Below are 25,628 nucleotides of genomic sequence, written 5' to 3' on the forward strand. Positions count from 1 at the left end.
TTGTGCATGGTGACAGAAATGCAGTTCAAGGGCTGTTACTTGTCTAAGTTCTTCCTACCTCTCTCTTTTCTTCCTTTTTCTCATCTAGCAGGGAGAGGTCTCCCACCATATCTGTGTTCGTTGCAGAAGTGCCTTTGGCAATGGTGTTGCACGATCATTTTAGCAGAAGTGTGACTGCTCAGGATAGAATTTTCTTATACCGGGTGATCCTCCCCTTTGATTTTAAATTATGAGAGTTTCTGAGAGTTAAAAAAAAAAGGGGAAAGCAGACTTTTCTTCCTCAGCATATTTTTTTCGATAGCAGTTTCACAGAGGGTTGCCCCTTGTGTGAACGTTGATTTGAGAAGCTTGTAACCCGTATTGCTCCTTCCCCTTCCTCTGTATCGTCCCTTCAGCTGGTCCTGTGCAGCTCTCTGAGAGGCAATGGTGTGAGTAAGGTCGCTGAAATAGTCTGGGTTAAAAAAAAAAAACCTACTCCAAAAAAATGTATCTTTTGTTTCCAAAGAAAACGTTTGTGTAGTATCTGCCTTGAGAAGCACTGTTACCCCTTGTTCTGGAGCAGGAGGTAATTTCTGACGAACTAACTATCGGTTTTCCTATAGGAATATGGGAAATGATAATGGAAAAGATCCCGAAGCTAAAGTTTACAGGAACTGCCACTGCAAGCCTTTGTTTCTGGATGCCTCCCTTGATAAATCTTCCAGTTACACTTGGAGAAATGCAGAGCACTTCCAGTTATGCCTAAAGGCAGCAGGAGCCATAGTTTGACTCTCTTAACACCATAAAACACTGACAGGCCACTGGCAACTCAGGTTGAGCACAAAAAATTACTGCATAATTTTTGAACAATGTTGAAACCTATATTTCATGGGACTAATAATAAGAACAGAGGTACTAATTATGAAGAGGGCCATATCAAAGGGCCTGACATCCACACCTTCTAGCAGCCTGTGAATGATAAACATAGAAGATTTTATATATAGAACAAACTACAGGGGGGAAATGGAGCTAAAATAGATAATAATAATAATGTGCATCCTGGGAAAAAATATTTGGAATAAAGCCAGCTCTCATCTATTTGTGTATGTTAAAGGCACAGGCACAACTACTTTGCTCTCAGTGGAAGGTTTGGGTGATTGCCTGAATGAAAGAAGAAAGTCCTAACCTTGCAGAAAAATAAAGCTCAATACTATAGTTGGCAACCCAGCAGAAGCTCAATAAGCCAGTAAAAAGTATTGACCTTTGCAAGAATGATTCCTTCCTGACTAGAGCGGTATATTAGAAAACACACAATTCACTCATTATTTATAAATTCTCTTATATCATATTGGAGTTATCTAACTTCAGGAATAAGGTTTGGTGGCTGGTTTTAGAGAAAAAAAAGCATTTATATAATTGTTATAATAACACATGATTGAGAAAATGTTATTTGTAAGAAAGCTTCATATGAGGTGGGGGAAAGAAGCCCTTTCATCTCCCTTGAGTGAGTTATCTAGCAAACTTTGGAAATAAATAATGAGACAGTTGTGTCCATTTAAATTAATTAATAGGACTCCCTACGTGGGAAGGGCTGTCATCTTTTTAAGTGTTGATCACCTCTCTCAAGGAAATTGATATTTGCTATTCAATGCTGTCATATTGGTTAAGGTATTAAAATGGAAGCTATTTACTCAGATTAGGAATATAATATGGAAAGCTACATGAGTACAGAGCTCCCTTGATGATCAAATTCTGAATGCAGAGGATGTGGGCCCAATATTTGGTTTTCCCTCACAGAGATGGGAAAGGCCTATGATCGCAGGAGAAAAAGAGCTACTGTTTTTATAGCACACAGGTCTTCTTCTATCCCTCTATACAAGACTAAATGGCTTTGCTATACCAATAAGAAACCTCTATTAGAGATAGACAACCTCTGTAAACTCAGATGGCTCAATGCTGATCCATCCAAGGTAGCTCTTTCTATAGTGATACAGCTTGTTAGCGCTCTAAGATGACGCCGCGTCTGTCCTTCATGCCTATATGGATGCTACCATCAGGCCCTAGACCAGGGAAGTTACTTTAGAATCAGGTGGGGTTTGACCCACGCCATTCACGGTTGGGAAACTTGCTTCGACCTGAATGAATGGACCTGCCACTCGGTTCATTCCTTTCAAATTTGACTTAAAGAGATCCCTGGGTTGGAGCAAAGCACCACAGACTTTAGTGGATAACATGGAGTATCTCGCGCTATTTGAAGATGTGACTGACGATTGCTTTTGTGACCAGCTTGCTTGACTTCAGCCATGCGAAATGTAGAATTAGAACTTAGATAAATGCGCTGCATACAAATACCAGCCATCTCAAAGTCCTACATTACTTAAAAAGAAAATGCCTCTCTGAAGCCACCACTGCTTTCAAAGGATTTTTTTATCTAAGCCAAATGCAAAGTAGCTCTTTTTATCTTCAGAGCACACTATGCATATTAATTCATTCCCAAAACATTTTTGCAAAATGGGTACTGTTATCTCTCACCTACAGATAGACAAATTGAGACTGTGCAATGGGAAAACATCAACGCTCAACAAAGTGAGCCAAGTTTCTTTACAACCCTTCATCTCTCCACGTACATCCATCCTGCACACACTGGAACACCAAAGTCGGTTTAGAGATGGTAGCCAGGTGCTCTCAGCAAGGTGAGTTATTTAGTCCATGTGTTACATACCCTGCTCCAGAACCTGCATTGCTCGACTGCTTGAGTTGGTTCAGAACTCATTCCCTGTTTCTGCGGTGCTTGGTATTAATAGATCCTCAATATAAATAGCTGAGGTTTAACATCCACTTTCTGGTTTTAATTTCCTTAGACCTATGCCCTCCTTCTGACTGTCTGCCAGGCCTGTAAACGAAAAAGGCAATTTGACTCACTAGGCCTAAGATGAAAACGTTGCCTCAACATGGGAAAACTTTTCTTCCCCCAACAATGTTAGCTCAGTAAAATATAGATGTTCTTTTTCTGGTGGAGAACTTGGATTTCCCTTAAAGTGACTACATCCCTTTAAAGACTCTGTTCAAAATCATGAATATAAATCTGCGAGAGCGCCCAAATTAAGGTTCTGGAGTTTCTGAAGGTTCAGACCCCTCGTCTACGCAGTTTAGCTTAGTGCTATTTATGCTTGAATATAAAAGCACGGCACATTTCGGTATGGTAAAGTTACAGCCATTTGCAGTGCATAAACCCTCGGATATATACTGTAAAGCTTGCTTGAAGTAATGAGTTCCAAAATTAGACAATGTTAGGTCTCGAGATAAAAATACATTTTAAAAATTATAAATATGAATGGAATGCTATTTTTGAGATTCAGGATACGAGAGAATTTAAGTGGAACAGGAGCAGCATTTATATCCTTTTCACAGCCTTTGCTCCAAATAATCACATTTCAGCCCCAAAAGATCCAAGGGAGTCTGTGGAATGCGGAGCAGAATGAAGGAAAACAAAGGTGGTTGAAGCTAACTTAGAGGAGTCAGCAAATGCAGCAACAGCTTTGAAGTCTCTCTGGTGTAAGTCACTATAAATTATTGAGAAGCATGCTGAAACTCCTGTGCATGTACCATATGCCTCATTAGAAGAGATCTTAAGTACCCCATAGCTTGGTTTTTACAATAAAGAAAAGAAACAAAGTTACGTGAGTATTGCAATATTGAGACTGGTATATTCTCTTCCAGAGCTGGAAATAATAATTATGCCTTTCTTTTCACAACATGTTTTATCAGCCAATTGCTCTCCAGGTGTTGATTTGTTAAGGAGAGAACCAAAACATTTTGCTTTACTGTTTAGGTAAGCATTCATAGAGAGACAATGGTTAACATTTAATGTATACAGCACCTTAGCAGTACATGGTTTTTTAAACAAAGTATGATCCCATACGTTATAGCACCAATGAAAGAGAATGGACCTGAGGCTTGGCACTGGGAATAAATGCAAAGCAATGGCAAAGAGCACTTTGTTTCATGGTCACACATTTCTACACGGACAAAGGCCCTGCAGCCCTTCCCGGAGCTCGTGCGTAGGGAGCATGCCAGAGGAACAGCTCATAGCAGCCACCAGCTCCTTCCACACAAGCTGTCATCTTTTCCCCAGGAGTCACTACCAACTTTCCTATCACCTCAGTAGGCACAGGCCCCTCTGAGAAAAGGGAGAAGCAGGGCCGAGAAGGGATGGTGGTGAGGAGCTGGCTGCTGCCACCATCGGCGGATTAGCACAGCCCACTGCCAGCTCCTCAACAGCCCCTGGGAAAAGCACACCAAAGATCTTGCTGGCATGTATTTTCCTGTTAGACCACAAGGCACCTGTGGGCCATATCAGGAGCAGCTTGGCCTAATTTAGACAATTTTCAATGGTGAATTTAACTTGATCTGGCTAAAAGCTAGAGACACTATTGATTTTGGATGTGGGGTACACCTACGAGAGTTGTCACTCCTGCCCTGGGAATCAGACTCCACTAAAATGTCTCAAATGGGGAGCTTAGACCATGGTTTTTAAGCTGTTTTTCATAGTGGCTGCTGGCTTTCATTGCAGAAGGAAAGAACAAATGGAAGGAGAGTAGAACATTTTTCTCGAGCATAGCTTGCTTTCTCTCTCCATTTTACTAACACGACCTTATAGAAGTTTGTTTTCACCTGTAGTTAATCCAAATCAAAGCTAAAGCACTGTTGTTAATGGTATCTAAATGTCTGACATTAATTGGATAGTAGGAAACATGTTACATTAACCTGTGGTGGTGATAATGAAGAGTATTCTGACTTCTAAAAGCAATCAGTCTTTGTTAAATGAATGCCATTCTGCAAGACTTACCTAACAAAATGGATTAAATAGCAATTACTTCCTCTAAGCAGCAATCCTTCAGTAAAACTAAGGGATATGTGTGGTAGCTTTCTCTCAACATGATTTCAATAAAATCCAAGAATTTGCTTGCAATAGACAAAATGATTCTGTGCAGCAAAAAAGGGATAAGACGAAATTAACATCGAGGCAGTATGTAGCAGGAATGTTTCTTTGATTATTATAATGCTCTTCTTGCAGACCTACATGTTAGCATTCGTCTGGTGGTCTTCTGTGTGGTAGAGGAAGAAAGTCTTTATTACAGTGGCTGAAAGTGGACAAAACCTGCTGCTGGGTAGTCCCCAAAACTATCTTTGATAGGGCCCAAAATGACAACAGAGGGAAACAAATAAAACCTAACAGTGTTCCCCCTTACACAGTCAAGCAAGACAGAACAGAGATCTGTATTAGAAGCATTAATATCTGGGTGAAAAGAAACTGCCATAGATTTTCTTCTGAGGGCTACCTACCCACCCATCCTTTTTTGTTCCAGCAGTTAATACCTAGGATTTGTCTAATCCCCCATGGAGTGCTTGTCATGGGTTACTTCTCATGTTTGACTCATAATTCACACTGTTGACCCTGCAGCTCCTTCTGACAGGGAAGTAAAGCCATTCGTAAGATATGGTGAGTTCTAGACTTTTCAATGGGGAGTAAACAATGGAAGAGCTGGGTGTATTTGTTGGTGTAAGCCAGCATAATCCTATAAATTCAGGGTCCCCACCCTGTTCTGACACACACACACTGGGTGCTGCACAAGGAAAAAGCATCAGGCCTGAGTCGCTCTCATCCGTGTAAGCCACTCCCCAGGGTAAGAAGCCAGTCTCCAGTCTCAGGCTGAAAGTCATATCATGTCTTTGAATGCTGGATTCCGTGTTTGCCTGCTGATTTAACTGAGGTTAAGTATCTGCCTTGCGTTTGCTTGCTTACTCTGTGTATCTCTGTTGCACACACTGCAGTTGCTTTGTGCATTGTAACTGCTGCTGCCATCAGAAGAGACTTTTCATTGGGAATGTGCATGAGGGCCTGAGATGAGTGAGATTCTTCTCTAATTCGTATCCTACTCTATCGTTTGCTATATGGGTTCTTGTTCTTCATTATACTTCCCTGCTGGCAGAACTGGTTTGTGGGTTATACCATGTACAGTTCACAGAAGATTCAAAATCTATGATGAGCTGTACCCTAACTTAGGCAGGACTTGGCTTGGTTAGCTGTGTATGGATTTTCTATGTTATAAGCTGCATTTTAATTTTAGTTTTTATTTGGATTTTCATACCTAACAGAGAATGGCATTTTTCTGACAGATGTCAGAGAATGTCTAACTGTCCAAGTTAGCTCTAAATAAGCTACTCTAAAGAAGCTAATGTTTGTAATGTTTAGAAACATTTATACATGTATTTTTGTTAGGTGCTGAGTTTGTGCATCTTCTTTCTCAGGGTCCCATAGATTAATGCTCTAAAAATGTTACCCCACAGATTTACTGTGGGCTACAGCACAAGGTAGTACTCAGAGGAATCAAAAGCTAGAGGCCATAAACTGAATCCAGGAACGGATTTATCATGTAACTGAGAAGAAAATAAAGTTAAGCTCCAGCAGAAGTAAAGAAACTTGACCAGAGGCAATAACAGAGTCTCACTCAAGGAATTAGTCAAAATCAAGTCTTCTGAAGGCTGTTTCCATTAGGAGAAGAAAAGGTTAATACAAAGAGGTTTACTGGAGGAACAATGGTTTACATACAAAGTGAAGCATTTGTTTTCTTACAAACTAAACAAAGATTGCTTATAAAGTTCTGTTTCCCTGAATGCTTTGGGGCTCCAGCAGCATGAGATGAGCGCTTGCAAGCCTTTCACATGCCAGAAGCACTCTTTCAACTTTTTCTTAAGGCTAAACCTTGCCAGCTGTCCTTGCCTTCCTTCTACACCTGTGCACTGCCATAGGGTTCCTGTTGTTCCTCCCATATGCAGATAGGTATAATTAAATCAAGTCTCCACCACTGCATTTCTCACCACCCCCACAGAAAGCTTTAGAGCCACATGGCCCAGCGATTGCCCACACTTGAGGGGGTTAGCTGTGGCTCACTGGTTACCTCAGTTACCACACAACAGAGGGGTATGTAACTAACTCTTCCCACACTTCACCTCGGGTGGGAGGTATGCTGCAAGGCTTTTATTCAAGTAGTGTCATTTTCTGACCTTCATATATTTTAAGCAGTATTGGCAGCACTGTCTATGTTTAAGCTTGTTTTTCTGTTCTTGGATCCCTTCTCCAGTTATTACACTAAATTTTTAATCATTTAGGGTGATATTTTCCAAAATAATATCTCTCTTAGATTGACTTTTTACACTTAGAAAAATGTTTATTTTCTTGCTGACATTGCCAAAAGACTCTCTGTCTCTCCCTGGAGATGAGGAACAAGAGAGATTGAGAGCAGTATATAAAAAAGGAGGAAGGGCATGCCAGAAGGGGCGGCCGGCTGTTACCCTGTTAAAGCAGGCAGAACGCCCCCATTGCTGGTGTGCAGCAGTTCAGAGCCAGCTTGAACCAGCTGCTCCAGGTCTGTGCTGTAACTAACCGAAAAAAAAGGGACAATAAGCTACTCTGAGAAACCCGTACTGCACTGCAGTGTACAAATGCTCTACAGTTACCATGAATTTACTGACTGTGTGAATTTCTCCTATCACAGGCTGTCACCTCGCTGCTTTAAATACATCAGTGTGACTCAGGAGGATTTTCTCAAGAAAATCAGCTTTTGTGACCAATCTCCTGATGCCACAGAGTTGTCACGATTCTTTTTTCTGAGGTGACCTTTATTTTCCAGAAGGACATTGTAATAAGTTACTGCTCACTGATAACATCACAGAAAACAAAATTAACATAGTTCCTACCCTTTGGTTGGGATTTGTGGGTTGTGCGCATTTGCCCTTGCTTCCTTAGCTGTTTTCTTTCCAGAAGCAGAGCTCCAGGTTTAAAGAAGCAAGTACAAAGTTCAGTAATAAGTGATAATTGTGCCTGGCTAAAGATTGGCCGTTGAGCAATCGGCCAATATTTGGGTTAATCTCAGTTATCACCTATAAGAGAAACAGGGAAAGGCCGCCTATTTTCAGTCTTATTTTCATTCCCATAAGCTGACATTTTGTATTTTACTACTGTATTGACATCTTGGACAACTTTGAACAAATCACTTTGCCCTGTATTGCCTCATTTTCCTGCCCTGTCAAGAGAGGCTGATACTTCCTCCATGATGAAGTGCTTTGAGAATTATTAATAAGAGGTTCTCTGCCTCTCTTACTCTCTCCTTGTTAAAATTGGTAATACTAAAGATTACTCAGTACTAGAATTGGTCTGAGTGCATAGGATGATTTAAATGCACACCAGTGTTCCAGAAGAAGATTTTTATCTGAATGAGTTAATGATTGATCCTTGGTACACATCCATGAACTATACGTAGCTAAAATTTACAAGAATCTCGAGCCGTTGCAATAAAGTCAGCAGGTACTAGTACTTTTCATAACATAAGTATATTCATCTCCATATGCCCAGCCCAGGTCAGGTGACTGAAGTCAGGAAATAAATCAGTCTTATATATCTGAGTCACTGCTTTTTTGTATTTTGCAAAAGTAAAACCTAATGTTTGCAATTGCAAGCACACAAATAAAATCCAGGAGGTGATCTGACTGCCTCAGTTTTAGTGGGAAATGAAAGGGGAGGCTGTAAGATATCAGCCGTCTTCTGGAAGAGAATGATTTCACAAAGAGACCAAAAGAGTGAGGTCCTTGGCATGTAGTGGCAGATGTCCCAGCTGCACCGGTTCCCCCGCCCCGTGCTCGCTGCTGACCTGCTCTCTAACACTGAAAGCAGAAGACCCACTCATTTGACTTCCATCTCATGATCCTTTGCTGCTGCATATGTGGTGTGGGGACCACCACCACACCACGGCCCCTCTGTGCTGCCGTGCCTCCCGTGGGTCAGGCACGGCTGGTGCTTCACACGGGTCGTCCCCTGACATCAGGAGGAGGTGTCTTACCGGCGGGTCCTGCACGCCAAGAAAGCCCGCTGGAAAGGACTCAGCAGGAGCCTCACGCTGTAGCGCAGGTCTCTGGAGGAAGGTGATCCCCCGTCATGTAGTTCCCCTGTGCAGACGTGGCCATGTTACATGCATGACTCTGTGGGTGCTGACGACAGGTATCCTCGTCCCTCAGGAGACAAGGAAGTTGCAAAGTCAGCAGTTTGCCTGAGCAGTCCATAAAAATCTTACTACTGAAGATGTAAGAGCAGCTGTATGGGTCAAATGAAAGGTCTCTCTTGTCCACTTCCCGTCTCTGACAGTGGCCAAAAAAAGCCATAAGAGGAGGGCAAGTGCAGAGGGGTACTTCCCCAGAATGTTCTTCCAAGCCCCAGCAATTCATGGGCTTCCTGGCAGCTAAAGGTTGCGTTGGACTATTGCCAAAGGGAGAACATACCTGCAGTGTAGCTGACTGCACTCCTCTTTTGTGAGGAGATCCTCCAAGTATGCCTGATGGCAAATGAGGCAGCCTGTTACAAAACAGGAGGCCATCTTTTAAAGAAGCCCCAAAACCTGGGGTTTCCAAAGCCCAGGAAATCCCTGTATAGTGGGAGCACCACTTTGCAACTGTTTTGCCTCTTACTGCACCACATCGAGCTCCCTGACAGACTCAAAAGCTCTCATCCTGGCTACCACAGACTGCTGTTTCCCACTCCCATGGTGGCACAGGTGGAGATGTTCTGCCTCTGAACATCATGTGTCAGTTAAGCAGGTAGATAGATGCTTTCAGACAATGTTCTGTATAAATGTACCTAATCCCAGGTCTCTCGGCAGCATAGTGTTCCAGTTGCCTTTCTCAGTTAACATTGATTAAAATCTAGAGAGTCAGCAGCTTTGGCCTGAATGAACCCTTTTGGCTGGAAGTACTATTGATGCAAGTATTGCAGCTCGGTTCCTGGCATCAAAACTCACTAAGTGCTAGGACTCGGACGCCTTTGAGTTTTCTCCCTGGAATAGGGGGACTGCAATACGGCCAACTTCTTCTACGTACACTGATAAATCTCACAGGAATGGGGCCTCCCCTTCCAGGGACGGCTTTTCGGAGGCGAGCGGTGAGAGCCGGCCGCACACGAACGCGGTGGGGCTGTCCCCGAGCGGGGCGCGGCGGAGCTACCCGCGGGCCCAGGCGGCGCGCCCGGCCAGCCCCCCGCGGGGCCGGGGCCGGGGAGGCTCGGCACCGGCCGGGAGGAAGCAGAGCAGGTGCGGCGCCGGCGGCACCCACTTCTCTGCGCGGCCCGCGGGGGGGAACTTGCGCCGCGGGTGTCCGGCGCGGGGAAGTTGCCGCGCAGCTCCGCTCCGGTCCGGTCCGGTCCGGGGGGGGGGCGGCCGCTGGGCAGGTAGCGCGGGGCAGGGCGGCGGGAGGAAGGCGGCCGGGCAAGGTGCTGGCGGGGGAGGGAAGGGGCGGGGAGCGGCGGGCAGGTGAGGGGCCGGCGCGGCGCGGGAGGGCGGCGCTGCCCTCGGGGCTGTGCCGGCCCCGCAGCCCCCGGGTCGGGACGGGCGCCGAGGACCCCGCGGCTTCTCCCTCACTCTGTCTCTCCCCGTCTCTCCCCCCGCCCCGAGGATGAGCGGAGCCGAGGGCGCGCACTTCAGGCGGGCGGCTATCCGCAGGAAATCCAGCCCCGCCGCCTCCAGTGGAGCAGCGCCCACCTGGCCCGCGGGGCCCCCCGCCCGGAGGACGCCCGCAGGTAACGGCCCCAACGGTTCCTTCGGCCCCGGCCGCTGCCCCCGGCCCCGCCGTCAGGGCGGGCGCAGCTTGTCGGCCCCGCAGCGCTGCGGGGGCGCGCGGAAGAGCCCCGCTGCCAGGGACGGGACGGGACCCGGCCCGGGGCCGGCTTGCCCCGGGGGGAGCGGGGAAGGCGGCAGCGGCGTCCTGCCCGGGTCGCTCTGCCGTGCGGGTTCGGTGCGGGCTGACTCCCGCGGGTTCCTCCGCCTGTTCGCCCGGCGGCGGGCGGTTTGTATAAATGGAAGGTGCTGTTTCCTCCTCAGAGCCGGGGGGGAGGCTCACTTAATCAACTTCGGCCGTGTGTGCCCGTTGCGGTGAAGGTGGGGGGCTTGCACCAGTGCCCCCGCGGGCGGCCGGGGCGGCTGCGGAGCCGCTTCTCGGAGGGGCTGAGCTGGGGCGGGGGGAGCCCGCCGGGCCCTCGGAGCCGGGGGCGGCCGGAGCTCAGCTCATACCCTCAGCCCCCATCTCGGCACGAAATGTTCTCAAGTTGTATTTTCAGCAGCCCTCAGACTGGCGGGAGAGCAGTCTCCCTCCCCTGACAGACCCGTGCCTCACGCCTGCCCCTCCCCGATGCCTCTTTCTTTGCCCCCCCCTTCAGCAACAAACCCGCGTTGGACTCGTTTGACATGTTACGCTTCAGAAGGCAGCTGCTGCGACATCAGCGCAGCACTTCAGCTTAGGCTGGTTATCTGTGTTACCTTGGCCGTGCTGTAAAAATAAGCTGTGATAAACTCCAAACTTCAGAAAGTTATTGCTTATGAGCAAGTTAACACACACGCCCATTTATATGTCTAAATCTGGCGACTCTGTGGTGTGACAGCAGGTGTGACGTGCTTGTGGTGTCACAGGAGCTTGGTTTTATGGATGTGGAAGGGCAAAGTTGTCGAAATAAAGCTTGACATCTCTGACATACACTTGTTATATTGTTGGGAATGACAACATGTCAAATATAAGGGACGGGATGTTTTGCTTGGGGAGTGTCTTTTCACCCATTCCCAGGCACGAGGCCTGCTTCATTTAACAATGAGTATGCACAGATAAGAACAGACTATCACAATGCTGTTCATAGTGTGCTTTGTTTTAGCTTTAATGTGTAGTGACCTGTGGATAAGTGCCTGAATCCACAGTTTTTTATTGGTGGGATTTTTTTTTTTCCCCCAAGGCTTTACTTGCATGTTTACATCAGGAGAGAGGAATTGGCAGTTGTATTTGTAGAATGCAGACTTAATGGATTTCATCCTCCTCTAACAGAGGTACGCTAACAATAGGAACCCTGTGTTTTTTAACAGTTTCATACTCATCCACAGTCTTTTATTGTTGCTCTTTTCACCCTCCACGGGGTGACTTATTTACTAAACGTATGTGCGATGCGCAGCTTTTCAGTGTTAGCATTCTTCTTGTGGCTTTTGGATGGCAGGAAGGTTATGAGGGCCGCGACAAAAGCAACGTGCTGCTTCTTAAATGTCCCTGCGCTGCAATAACCAGCTTCATAGTACTTTCTTGCATCATGATTGCTAAATATGATTGCAATATGAAAAACTCACAAAATTAAGATAAGGAAATGAATCCCAAAGGTGTGGGAAATAAAAGGAAGACTCAGTGATGATTTTAGGCTTTTCTCATGTAGGTATGTAAATCCTCCCTTTTTTTCATTCATAATCCATTTCTCCTAGAAAATGAGGTGAAGAAACCTTGTGTATACAATTTCTTTTCTTTTAGTGGGACTTTGGCTCCCTATCTGCTCCTCCTGTTGGCACTGGCCACTGCGGCATGTGCTCCAGCATCCTATAATCCCAGGATAACTTCGTAGTCTCCCTCTCTCTTCTTTGTAGTCAGAATGCGACTGCACTTGCTTCTGCTGCTGACAAAAGGTGATCAGACTGCCTTGATTCTGCAAGTATAAACTTTAATCCCCCAGCACAACATAAAGCTGGGTGTGTTCTTTCTCCTATTAAAAAAAAAAAAAAAGGCAAAAAAGCGCAGGTGTTTACACTCTTCTGGCTTACAAAATGCTAACTGGATTTTAAAGGGTTTCTCTAATGCAGGAGGATGGCTTTGACCCCCTTGAAAACCTTAGGGGAAAGGAGGAATTAGTGTAGCCCACACATCTCCAGTCCTTGTCTCTGCCAAGTGTTGTGAAATACGCCACTTGCTTACGTTACTGCTTGGGGGCAGGACACTGGCAATTGTCTCAGATCTGTATCTGGAAAGCAACTGGAGAAACTAGATGTGTTACGTGAGCTGTATTTGCTTATAAATGCATTAGAGAAAATCTGGATTATTTATTTGGCAGGCATATCAGAACTCTTCTCAGACTAGTAAATTCGGTGTTAATTAGTGCAAAGACTAAATAAGACCTATTATAATTCCTGTACACTCAATAGTTTCCTTGCAGCCTTTGAAACTGGCCTGATGAAGTAGGGAATATCACAGGTTTTCTATGCTGGGAGGCAGAAGATCAGGGAGTGTTTCCGTTCTTGGTGGTGTTTGAAAACATTTCTAATGTTGAAATGGGCTACTTAAGGTGTCTGTTACAGCATCAGTCTTTTGTTGTGCATTGCAGTCTAAGTTTCTGACTTCTAGCAGAAAAATCTTTCTGCTCTTCAAGATACTGTAGTCCAAGTCATTCAGGTTCATTGTCGTGCAAAATTGCAATTGAATTTTGTTAACATTTGAGTTGTTAGCTTGGTGTGTTTAACTGCTTACAGGACAAAGCAAAAATTATTTCCTATTAGAAGTTAACATTAATTTAAAGTTTTGGACAAAAGAGTGCTTGAATCTTCAGAGATACTTTGAAATGGCTGGAAAATGTCAAGGCTAATATCTGGAGACAGTTTAGAGAAAAGCGTTCAGTGGAGTAGCATGATTAATAATCTGGTTTTGAAGGGAATAACTAATGTGGATTTGGTGTCTTTTTTTCTGCTAAATTAGAATTCAGAGTTGATACTAACTCGAACAAATCTTTACTTCAAATGCATGTATGCACGTTAACTCAAAATTAGCTATCTGCCAAGAAGCAGGTGTAGGCTGCTGCTTGCTTGTTCAGCACCTTTCACAAGCCAAGAGCTCTGCAAAGTGTGAGCATGGCACTACTTTGATTCTGCTTGGGATTAAGCTGTCCTAGAAGGTTGTATCTCCACTTAGTCAACTTGATTTAGATAGCTCAGAACACAAGGACACAGTAACTCACTTTCATAGCAAGAAATAACATTTCTGCCATCAGTACAGTCACCTCTGTCCTTGCTGCACAAAGACTAGGTTAACTTTTGTGCCATTCAAATCTTGCACTGGTTCCTTGGCTTTGTTCACTTAAATACAAATTTATACCCTTTCTGGACTGTTTTCTTCTGTTCCCTTGTTCCTAAATATATGTCTGCTGGCATTGTACTGTATATTGGCAGTCTCAGACATTGCAGTGTGCCTCTTGGGGAGCTGAGGTAATTTGCATTCAGGACAGTATTCACTGCAGCAAGGTGTCTGCAAACACTGACAGGAAAAAAAAAAATAGTTCCCTGCTGCTACTGCTGTATCTCTGCCTGTTAAATGGATATGATTTTATGGGATTATGTTAACAAAACTTCAGTAGTCTTTTGGGTTTCCATCTTGCAGTGGGAGATAACTAAGTGAGACTCTAATAGCATGCTGTTCTAGTCTATGAAAAATGTCTTTATTGTTCAGGGGTTTATTCTTTAAAAGCTAGAACAACAACTATGCCCTGCCTGATAGTTTTTGTTGGGTTTTTTGTTTTATTTTTGAAAATAATTAACTTTGGACTATCATTCTCCTTGCTTGTGGCTTCGTGTTACCTGCTGCATTTTGTTGACTGGTCTGCAGTGATTGAAAATTTTGTTCCTGTACTCAGGGAAAATCGATATGATCATTAGGGCTAATTAGTGATTTGAATCTGTAGATGCATTAGAGACCACTGCAAAAGAGAACTGATTGCCTTACATGCCTTCCTGGTGAATGCAGGGTTTTTGAAATTTTTCTGAAGCTGAGATTTATTAAGGAGAGCTGATACTTAAAAATGCTGAGAGAGGAAGCTGAATATATAGGAAACTGCTTCGAAATATTCCTCTCCCTTCAAAAATGAGGGAAAGTAAAGTACAAAAAATTGCTTTATGCAGAACTTGCATGAAAATACATTTTCCTGTCTGTTATTAGAGCGCTTCCTGTTTCTGTGGGCCAAATTAATCCCATGTGCCTCCCATTGAAGCAAATGTGTTATGTGAAAGTGCCAGGAATTATAATGTTTTCTTATTCCCTTCTTCCCCCGCTTCTCCTTCAAATATTTAGGATCAAAATAATCCCTTTAAAGCCAATAAGAGTGTACTGTTTGGTTCATAGACTATCCAAGACTGAAGTCACTTATACGTGTATCTTGGGTTGGCTTGGTGTGTTTATTTAGCCCTTGCCGAACAATGTCTACTTTACCCAGTAATTGTTGTTGGTCTTGTAATACTGACTTCCTGGTGATCAGGATGGCGATTTCCTTAAATAAATCAGAATTTGTATTCATTGCTTGACTTGCTAGTGACAATACACAAGGGGTTTCAAAGAAGAGTTACAATTTGACATGGATTTGCTGAAAATAACATAAGTCTGCTCCTTGCTGGAGAGACTTCTTTAGAATATACCGAGAGGGCAAAATTGCAGAGGTGCTGGTAAATGCCATTCCTGAAATGGTTTTAGGCATAGTTGAAATTGGGAAAGTAGTAGTTTGCACACACAATACAAATAAGTTTGCTGTACAAAATCACAGGAGCAGGTTGCTTTTGCAGATAAAGTAATAAATACAGTTGGGAGATTTCTGAATTGGAAAAGGAGAGCTTGCTTGAGGAATGTGTTACTTTTGGGTGACCAGTAAAACACAAATACTGAGAAAGGAAGCTGTTCGTTTACAAAAAAAAAAAAAAAAAAAAAATTATGATTTGCCCTTGGCTGCTATTTTGTCCCTTGTCTGTCAGTACCTGTGCTGCTTAAAACTGCAGTGGTCAGACTTTTCACCCACTTCTTAAGTCATGGTGAGGAACTATCTCATCTCCCAGCATTTCAGTCAAAATCCCATTCATAATTGGGCAGTATTTGATGCTGTTTGTCAGTATGTCTTGGGTACAGTGTGATCTGTGATAAAGCACTCCAACTGCTGTATTTTGCACTGTTATGTCTTAAAGTAGTGTTATGCATTTGCTGTGTAAGACACATTATCTTCCCAGGATGAAGGATTTGTTAGAGGGAAAGGAAAAATATGAAGCAAGCAAATTTTAAAATAAGATACTTGTGGGCTTTTCCCTCTAGTTCCGTTAATGCTGGGTAGATTTTCTTCAAAATGTTATTCTCAGTTCAACATTTTAATCAAATTACTGACTGCGAATCTTGTAGCCGAGACTCCTGTTTCTATGAGGGCAAAAAATGGCTTTCTGTTCCAGTATGGGATATTGTATGTAATATCTCTCCTGAACATAAGGCGATCCAGGATGAATAGTTACACTTAGATGATCAGAATGATCCCTTCCATCATGTTAAATCTATTAATAAACTTTGCCTCCAGCTCTTGATAGTCAAAACATCTTAATCAAATGTGTAGCTGTGGACAGCTCGATATATTCAGGCCGTTATCAACAAACTCCTGTACTTCTGACGAGGGGAGAGAGAATTCTGTTTAGAGAGGGTACCCCCAGAGCAGTAGTTTTGTCAATAAACCCAAGCAAGTAAAAGGAGGAAATTGAAAGGGGAATTTTTAGTGGTTTCTTCAACTAGCTGCCTTGGAAGTAGCATTTTAACAGAGATGGCTTTAGCAGAAGAAATGACTTTTGAAACTAATGTAGGGAAGGGAGGATGGGGCTTTGAAATGTTGATGAACCAAGTTAAAAATCTGAGATGTGGTCCCAGTGCACAAATACACGGCAGTAAGGCGGTATCGGAAGATACAGGGAAATGAGTAAAGGCAGAAGGGGAAAAAAACTAAACTGCTACAGTAGTCTGCAAAGCCAGACATGTAAAGAAATGTATTTTTGATGAGTTTCAGAGCAATTTGACGCCTCTGATTACGCAGAAACTCAGTAAAATGGAGCATAAAATGGATTAAAATTGGAGGCAAAAGACACTCAGTAGAAGGTAGGGCAGAGCAATGAAAGAGTGTTACTTACTTAGTATTAGTGCTAAGCGCATCACAGCTATTAATGTAAAATAAGTTAAACTGCCTGCAAAGAAGGAAAAACGTGGTGGAGCTGTAATGTGAGATGTGAAATCCTGTGGTTTATTCCTGACTTCTGAACAAACGCTGTCTTGCGGCAGAGATGATAATGCAGCTGACTTACAGGTCTAGCCTTCCCCTGGTGAGTAACTGCAGGCATTTGCCCTCCCTCTCAAACAGGTGCTTGTGTGCCCAGATGTAGGTGAGATCGGGGAGAGAAAATGGTGACCGACGATTAAAAATAATCCTGCCTGATTCAGTGGCTGGATTTCTTCTGGCCTTTTTAAAGATTTGGCTTTTTGTTAGTTGAGCAGGTGATGTTTCCGTGCCGGGCTTTTGGTTCTGTTGGTTGCTGTCGTGACCGAGCCCTCACGGTGGGGACTTCCAGCTGCCGTGAGGGCACCCAGCCTTGTGGCTGTACGATGACGTGGTACCTCCGTCCGGCTCCCCCATAGGTGACACCTGCGGGGCCTCGGCCGCCCCGGGCGCCGGCGCTGCGGTACCGGGGCCGCTCCCCGAGGCCCTGCCGCCGGCCGCTCCCCGAGGCCCTGCTGTAGCGCTGCGCCCTTCCTCTGGGCCGGCCGGGTTCTTGGTGGGGCATCTGTGTGATCCCTTTGGGGACTTCGTGGCACTTGAAGCAAAAGCCAACAGAGAAGTTTCTCACTGCATCTTTGGTACGTCTTCTGTTTCTGTGAAGCGTGAGAGGCCTCGGTCTGGAAGGCCTGAGAGCAGACCCTCCTGCCCGTGCCTGGTGGCTTCTGGAGGTAGGAGAGGGAGGGAGAGAGCGCGGAGCTCCCTGCCGCTGCTTCGGCTTCTGGCTCATGATCCTGACCCGACCGGCCGCGGCGCCTTGCGGGGACTGTCGAGTCTTTAAGGTCCAGCTAGCACACCGGGGTAGGGTGACTTTTTATTTATTTACTGAAGGGTTGTATTGGTAGCCTTTATCTGCTGATGACACTGAGGCATTCAGTTGCTTTCAGACTCCTAGGTTCTCTTCCACTGGGAAACAGGTGTTTTGAATAAAAAAAAAATCAAAGTTAGGGTCTACAGCAGACTTAAAAAAACGCCCTAGAAATTACCCGAATTGTAAAATTGTTAAAGCAAATAATATTTGGAGATAAGTTTCTTTTTAAATGTTTTGTCCTGTGTCAGAAGGGCTTGATGACAGCTTCTTGCAGTTAGTAATTAGAATGTTCTTCCTCTTCGCTCTCACATACCACCATTCGCTATCTTGTCTGTGATACTTCAGTTTCTTAACTGAATATTAATGTATGTGTTATTTGTATTAACATCAGTAATTGAGTTAGGAAATGAAACTTACTGGCTAATTACATTCATCTTCAGAATTGGTGATTTAACGAAGTCACTGATACAGAAAAAATAAATTGTTTTTGATAGAATTGAAATTTTTTTCAGTTTTATGCAATTATACTGCTAGCCTTTTCTTCAGTTGACTCTTGCCAAAATGTCCCTATCTTAATACAAGCGTACTGTACATTCCTTTTCATTCAGTCTGACACTAACTCTCATCATTAAGAAATTACATCTGTGAAGGTACGATCCTTTTGTACTTCAACCATTCTCCTATGGGCTAGCAGTACTATAGCATTCAAGAAAGTTATGTGGGATGACAGACACCTGAGGATGGTTTTCAAGAGTTCTTGGGGATCCTTTTTATTTGCCCTTTGAAAGATTATAACTTCCTAATTCTTTAAAAAGAGGGCTTTTATGTCTTTAAAACAAAAGCTTGGAAATTCTCCAGTGAAAATGTGGCTCTAGGGGAGGCTTTGCAAAACACCTGATTTTTGTAGTATATACAATAAAATGAGAATTGCAATCAGTGCATAAAATTATTCAGCATTTGTGCTTTGGCTTATTTTAATTCTAAATGTAGAACTATGTGAATTTTAGTAAGATGCATTTTAAATTTGAAAGCAAGTTGCATCTATTCACTACTAAAAATAATTTTCCATTTTATAAAATTGAATGGTGTTTAACGCAGAATCTTAAATTGGCTTTCATCAAGTTCTGGTAATCTGACCCAACTGTTGCTTTGTAATTACCTTCACACTCTCTTAAGTTATGCATGATAATGCAGTAAACAGTGTTCTTTATAACTTATTAGTCCATATCTTATCCAGAGGACAAATACGCCGACCAGGTTTACAAATGAAGGGCATGCTATGCCTAAGCTGGCTGTTCACATGCTGTTTAGAGACTGCCAAGCTAGGTCAGGTAGCAGGAGGTAATTGCCATAGCGCTCTACGGCGGCTTTTGTGGTGAGGTTGAATGGAAAGGTGTAAGCAAGTCAAAATGCAGGAACCAAGTCAAAACGCAGCAACCCAAGTGGCTGGTTGTGCACATAGTCTATTTCTAAACTTCCTTATATCCTTTCCCTGTCCTGTATCAAGCACACAGGATATCTTCAGAATAACATTCCTGACACGCAGTCGAAGGGGGGGAAAAAAAGTCCATCCTAAATGCTGTGTATAGCCAGCAAGAGACCTGGCTAGTATTGGCGTGGGCTGCCCTTGGCGTTCAACTTCAGTGTGGAGAATTGTCCCTTTAAGCGTTTATCTTATTTATTTTCTGTATAAAGACTGCTTGTGCACAGGATATATTAAAAGCTTTTTGCTCATAGAAATGAGAACAATATTAACATCGTGTGTATTAATACGGAATTTAAAGGAACTTCAAAACCCAAATGAGTTACCTCTTCCAAGGATTTTGATAGAGCTTAAACAAACAAGTGTCTGTTCATCCTAACTGTGGAGAATTATTACTTTCTGGTTTCAACAACTGGTAACTTTTAACAGTATAATTTCTGCTTTTCTCGTGTGGCTGATACCAACTGTGTAGTTAACTAGTCTTATATGGGGGTTTTTTTGGTTGTTTTCAGCAAATGCAGTTGAGCTGCAATAGAAGAGTAGGCTTACCATTTAAAAATCTGAGTAATATCAAGATGTTGGAATGTGGTACATAACGTGTGTCTTACCACTGCGAATATTATGTCCTCTTTGTTATTTCCTAAATGCCATTCAGCAGTTGTGTGGACTGGATCCTGATTAAAACTAATCTTAATCATTTTTTGTGCCTCATGTAACTTACAGAAAATGTTGAGATAGGAAGGTGATAGGTTCTAAATGAAAAAGGGAGGAAAAAAGGGATTAAGTAATGTTGTGCATGTCTTATGATTCAGTGATTTAAATATTTACATCATTTAGAAAACTGGAGAGTATTTCTAGGGGTGTCTCATGCATCTCAAATTGTCAGATTACTTTTTTCCTCCCAGGGTTAAACAGTGATGTTTAAAAGCATTTGCTAAGTCCTTATTGATTGCTTCTGTTCTGCTGGGGTCAAGGCATACATGTTCAGCATTTGTCTGAAGTAGCGTGTGGTATTTGACAACTGTGAGCAGGACCATGATCGTCTTAGGTGAGACGTCAGAAAGAGTTCAGTCTTCTAAAACTTCTTTGATACAAATAATTCAGACTCTTATTCTCTAAAAATCATGACATTCACTATATTTTTCTGAGAGAATATTTACATAGTCCTTTCAAACAGGAAAGTGGTTTTAAAGCTGACAGAGAAAAATGGCCAGTGTCTGGAAGACTGGGTTAGTAAGCTGCTTGATCTGCATGGGGAACGGCTCTGGGGCACAGCAGTTTAACATAACTCTTTTCCAGTTAATGTGTCTAGGCACGATGTAATGAATACTCAAATATGGTGAAGTTACAGAATCCAAACCCTCACTTGCAGAGAAGCAACTATACAGCACTGCAAATGAAAATTCAAGTTACGTTGTTCAGGCCCAGCAAGTGTCATAAGTGCCCCTTTGCAGCACCAGGCTTTCCGATTGTTTCCTTTTGCCTGGAGGTTCTTGGTATACTCTACATACAGATCAGGAAAAAATTACAGAAATTCTCTGTTAGTGACATTTTGGAGAGAGTTTGCTGCAGGTAAAAAAAAAGAATCCAATTCCCTCTGCTGCCCTGTGGCATAGAGTGCTATTGCTCACACCAGTGCTGGCTTAAAAAAACCCCAAACACCTAAATCTTTCACTATTTCCTTCCTTTTGTCCCAGGGAAGGAGATTAGAGACCTGAGCAGAAGTAGATTACTTGTGCTCTGTGAAGACTATGGGAGTGCATATGTTTAGTCTTCTATTTTCCACACTGCTCTGCTGAGCTCTGTTTGCTAGTACAAAAGTATGTATCAGAAGAAAAAAAACACTTCTGCCTCTCTCTGCTTCCCATATGTTCATTCTGAAGTAGTCCTTCACGTCGCTAATATTTGGGCTGCCTTTGTGCCCACGTACCACTCTGAATCTATAGTTTGGGATGGAAATGGAGGAATTTCTCTTACGTATTTTTGCTCCCTCAAGAAATTAAATAAAGTAGCTGTTTGCTGTCAAATGTTAGCTTTAGTTTCAGGAAGCAAAAATGCTTCTTACATATGAAAAGTGAGAATATATCATCCTTGCTAAGATTGACAAGGACTGCATGCTTATTATAGTTGGTGAGATGATAGGCAACACTAAATGTGAGTGAGGCTAGCAGAGCTGGAAACTGAAATAGACAGAGCTGAGGTGTCTGAAGTACTACAGTTGCATTTTTAATTTTTTTTTTTGGTACGTGTGGAAGGGCAGGTTGTTTGAAGTTAAAATACAATGTTTACAGTGGCTCAGGGCGTAGAAGCAGACTCGGCTTTCTGATAAGGGTTTTTTCCAGGTACGGTACACAAGGGGTTAGAAAAGCAGAAGCTATTTAGTAACTGGAAGTAAGGAGAGAGGACTGCAAGCTGACTGCATGGTGCTGAAAGGACTCTTTATCCTAAGGATTTTTTCTTTTTTATTTTTCTTGGTGTGTGGGCTTACATTGAGAGAAGGCAGGAGAATTTTGATACCTGGTAAGCATGTTAAACTTTAAATGAAAACTTCTGAACTTCTTTACAGCAGCTGCTAACAAGCCACATAGAGTAAAACTAGGTAATCCTGTGCTAATGAAGAACCACCTCCATTTTTACCATAAGCTCTTGAATGACATATATTCAAGTAAATAGAAGCAAATCATCTATGTTTTTGTGTGGAATGTACTGTCTTCTTCTCCTATCTTTTTTTCTATATGTAGATGTTATACCATTGAATGATCAGCTGTTGAAATTATGATTATATAATTAATTATTTGGGGAGTGTGGTCCTTAACTGTAGGATGGTTCCTGTTAGTGTGGGTTGGTTGTGTGGTTTTTTGGTTGGTTGTTTTTTAATCCTGTTGTGGAAAACATGACTTTTTAAAAAAAATAACTTGAGTTAAAATCTTTTAGCAAATTGGAGATCAATTTGAGAAACTGTAACTTTGCAGGTCAATTGAGAGACTTCATTGTTACGTAAGGTCTGATAAAGAGGTCTGATACCCATATTTTGGGTGGTTTTCTTTTTTGTTGGTGGTGTTTAAAAGGATTTAGGTGGCTTGCCACAGACAGAAACTACTGGACTGGGGAAAAAGGATTTTTTTAAAAACTTATTTTAATTATTTTTTTTTTTTTACAAACAGCATTGGGTCAGTGTTTAACCATTTGGGATTGGGTCAGTGTTTAACCATTTGGGACATAATGGCAATCCACACAAATATTACCTAAAAGTTCCTGGAAAATAAGGAACACCTTCAAAAGCTAAAGTAGAAAATAAGGAATTGAAAATTGTGATTAAGAAAATATAAAGGTCTCTGAGGAGAATCTAATGCTAGGTGTCTGCCAGCTCACAGCGGTCTTACTGCACAGGCTGCTTCAGCCAGCTGCCATGCTGCACTGTTGTAGCCAAGGGCCTGATTTCTCAGTGCTTTGGGTTTGTCATTGGCATTGCAGTATAGGTGGTTCTTCCAAGGCAGTTTTATTGGTAATCTAAAAATATTCCCTATGTATAAAACAGCAGGGGGGCAATCTAATCCCTAATGTAATTCGATAGACTGTATTGGACCTAAGCATTAGGATATGGTTGGATATGGATATGGTTTGGACATAAGCATTTGGGTATGGTTAATACCTTCAAGTATTAAACCTTCAATTGTATAATGTGATTTTTTTTAAAATTTTTTTTTTAACTGACATTAAGTCTGATTTACTGTTCTTCATATTAGCAAGTAAAGGTCAGGAGCAATGCCTCTTAGCCACATCTAACTTGATTTTTTTAACTCCAGTTCATTCAGAGGCTTTCAGTTAATGCTTTTTGTCTTGTGTTGGAAATAACCATGTTTGCCATACGTTTATGGAGTAACACGGAAAAAGACTACACAAACTGAGGTTGTTCTTCAGGATTATCTGCCCTCATGTATGTTTAAGTAATGCTGCCTGCCTACCTTGTTAGCACAGTGGCTACTGCAAGCATGAGGCCAAAGATAGTAGACTGACAACCAAGTCCCCAGTTTTTTTAGTACTGGCTTTGGAATATTTTCTATGGATGACAAAGCTAGTTTTTCTTTTACATACCATATTGAATTTGTGTAGAAAATGTAAACTGAGTGAATTTTTATGTTGAAGGTAATAATGCATGTCTGATACTGTAAGATAATTTAATAGATTATAGGCAAGTTTCTAGCAGTCAGAATTTCATGTCAGTTTTGATTACCTGACTTCATTAAAAATCTGTGATAACTCAGCAGAGTGAATTGCATTTGTCTGTTACTACAGCAATCAAATCTAGAAATATATCAAGAGCCTCAAATGTTGTCTCCAGTTGAAATTTTACCTTTTCAAATGATCACTTCAACCGTGCTTTTATCTGCGTCATGCAGTTGGCAGCGTGCTCTGGCTGATTTTTCTGCAGGTGATCTGAAGGACGGTGACTGCCTCAGCTGCTGCCTTTCGCAGAGTCTCGAGGTACCAGCACGTGAGTGCTTGTGTGGCACTGGAGCCTTGTCCACCGAGATTCTCCTCCTGTTCCCGTGCTCTTCACGGCCTCCTCAGCACTGTGTAGAAAGAAAACAAGCTCTTTCTGTTCCGAACAAGTGGAAAGAATAATGGAAATACAATAATCTCTTTTGCAGGGTAATCATCTCTTATTTTGCTTATATGTTACATAGCATGTTGAGATACAGATCAGCTGGGTACAATAAGAAATTATCAAAGAATTCATTGCCAAGAACTTAATTTACCAGCATATTATAGGCTGCCTTTTTTGATTCTGCTGTTGTGGTTTCTACAATGATTATAATGTAAAAGAAATAAGTTGAAGATCCTTTTTGCACAACATGTTGAGTCAATGAGAAGGTTTTTCTGATGTGACCTTAGACTGGTTTGTTTCTTCCTTCAGCTCATTGCTCCCTGTGGTTACTTTTCCTTAGCAAAAACACCATACGAAGAGTAAAGCCAACTCTCTTACTATTTGTTCCTTATTAACTTGGAAGGCGTGGGTTTTGGGGTTTGTGGGGTGGGGGTTTTTTGGGTTGGGTTTTTTGTTGTTTTTTTTTTTAATATTATCCTGTTCCCTAATTAGGGCTTAGCAGACACATTTAGGAATATACAGGCAAAATAACTTTCTGAAAAGATGCATAATGTTTGTTTCCTGATTAGCGGATTGTGGAGAATGTCTGCATGTCCTCTCTGAATCACTTATCTGATATTAAATAGAAGACAGGTGTAGACTTTTTCTATTAATTCTAATTCAGGTGTTTGAATTAAAAAAAGAAATAAAAGCACACCTGTGTGCTTTAATCTCCTCAGAGGTTAAAAGGAAGGTAATTTTACACGCTAACTTTATACATATGACAAGAATCTGAGTTTCAAATCTAAAGCTGAATTTTATTCAACTTCAGTTAAGGTAATTTAAAGTTAAGGTAATTCATATTTAAGTAATTTTATTCAACTTCAGTATCTTTCAAAACTTCAACTGTTTTGATTTACGCGCAGAATTGTGTCTTGCTGTGTTGAAAATGTGAAAATTTAATGTTAGTACGTGGTACCTATGGAAACTTAAAATATGAGCAGCTGCATATTGCTCTTTATTGACAAATATCAGTAAAACATTGTATGAGATCCAACAATATGTAGGCAAGTCTTGACAGATAAATATTTAACTCTATGTCGGTACACAAGCTTAGGTGGGGATCCTGCACTTCATAGGCTCAAAACAGGCAGGCAAAGTCCGTGTAGTAATTTCTTTGACTTCACATTTGAATTTAAAATCACCTTGTTTCCCTCATGGCAGCTCACTGAGTTCTCTACCAACTTCTACTAAAAAAAGAACAATAAATTGCTTCCTTGCTGGAACCAGAGTGCGTCCAAGGCTGCAGCCTGGTTTATTCTCTCTTCAGTACGTTCACCACAGCAGCTATACACACACAGCAATGGGGAAGGTGAGCTTCAGATGTTGGACTGTTGCATTTTTCCAACTCTTGCTGCCGTTCTTTGGGCCAGAGGTGGTGGGGTGGCCGCCATCACCGCTGTGGTAGTGCTGTGCTCTGATGGCAGGGGTTACTGCTGTATTTCCAGCTGGCTGCGATTCAGCACAGTTGGGTCTGGTTTTTCCTTCCTACTAGCGATTACGGGCCTGGCCTACAGATTACATTTTGATTTAGCATTTGCTAAGGGCATAATTTTAAAAGCTGGAGAAGCTCCTTAAAGGTTCTGAGCTTTTCATACCCGGTGAAAAAGGCGATCTGGTAACAGTATTGGTTGTATATGGAGTGCTTGTGTCTGTATGCAGGAACATGCTCTCTAATGGATTACAGCAGGTCCATATGTCTCTGAGTACTGTCATCATCCCATCCATCTGTTATCAAACTGTTTTGCATACTTCC

The 25,628-nt window shown here is 42.5% G+C and overlaps 1 protein-coding gene across 1 annotated transcript in view; it reads left to right on the top strand.

Annotated features, from left to right (window-relative positions):
* The first annotated feature begins 10,473 nt into the window (after nt 1-10,473).
* The window catches only part of FGD4 (FYVE, RhoGEF and PH domain containing 4), a 113,189-nt gene continuing 98,034 nt past the window's right edge, over nt 10,474-25,628 (top strand). The window contains exon 1 of the mRNA XM_052789670.1: nt 10,474-10,603. Within this exon, the coding sequence (XP_052645630.1) occupies nt 10,480-10,603 (124 nt within the window). The 5' untranslated portion in view covers nt 10,474-10,479. The remainder of the gene's footprint in view (nt 10,604-25,628) is intronic.

This window comes from Harpia harpyja, chromosome 6, assembly GCF_026419915.1.
Source record: "Harpia harpyja isolate bHarHar1 chromosome 6, bHarHar1 primary haplotype, whole genome shotgun sequence".
In the NCBI taxonomy this organism is placed as follows: Eukaryota; Metazoa; Chordata; class Aves; order Accipitriformes; family Accipitridae; genus Harpia; species Harpia harpyja.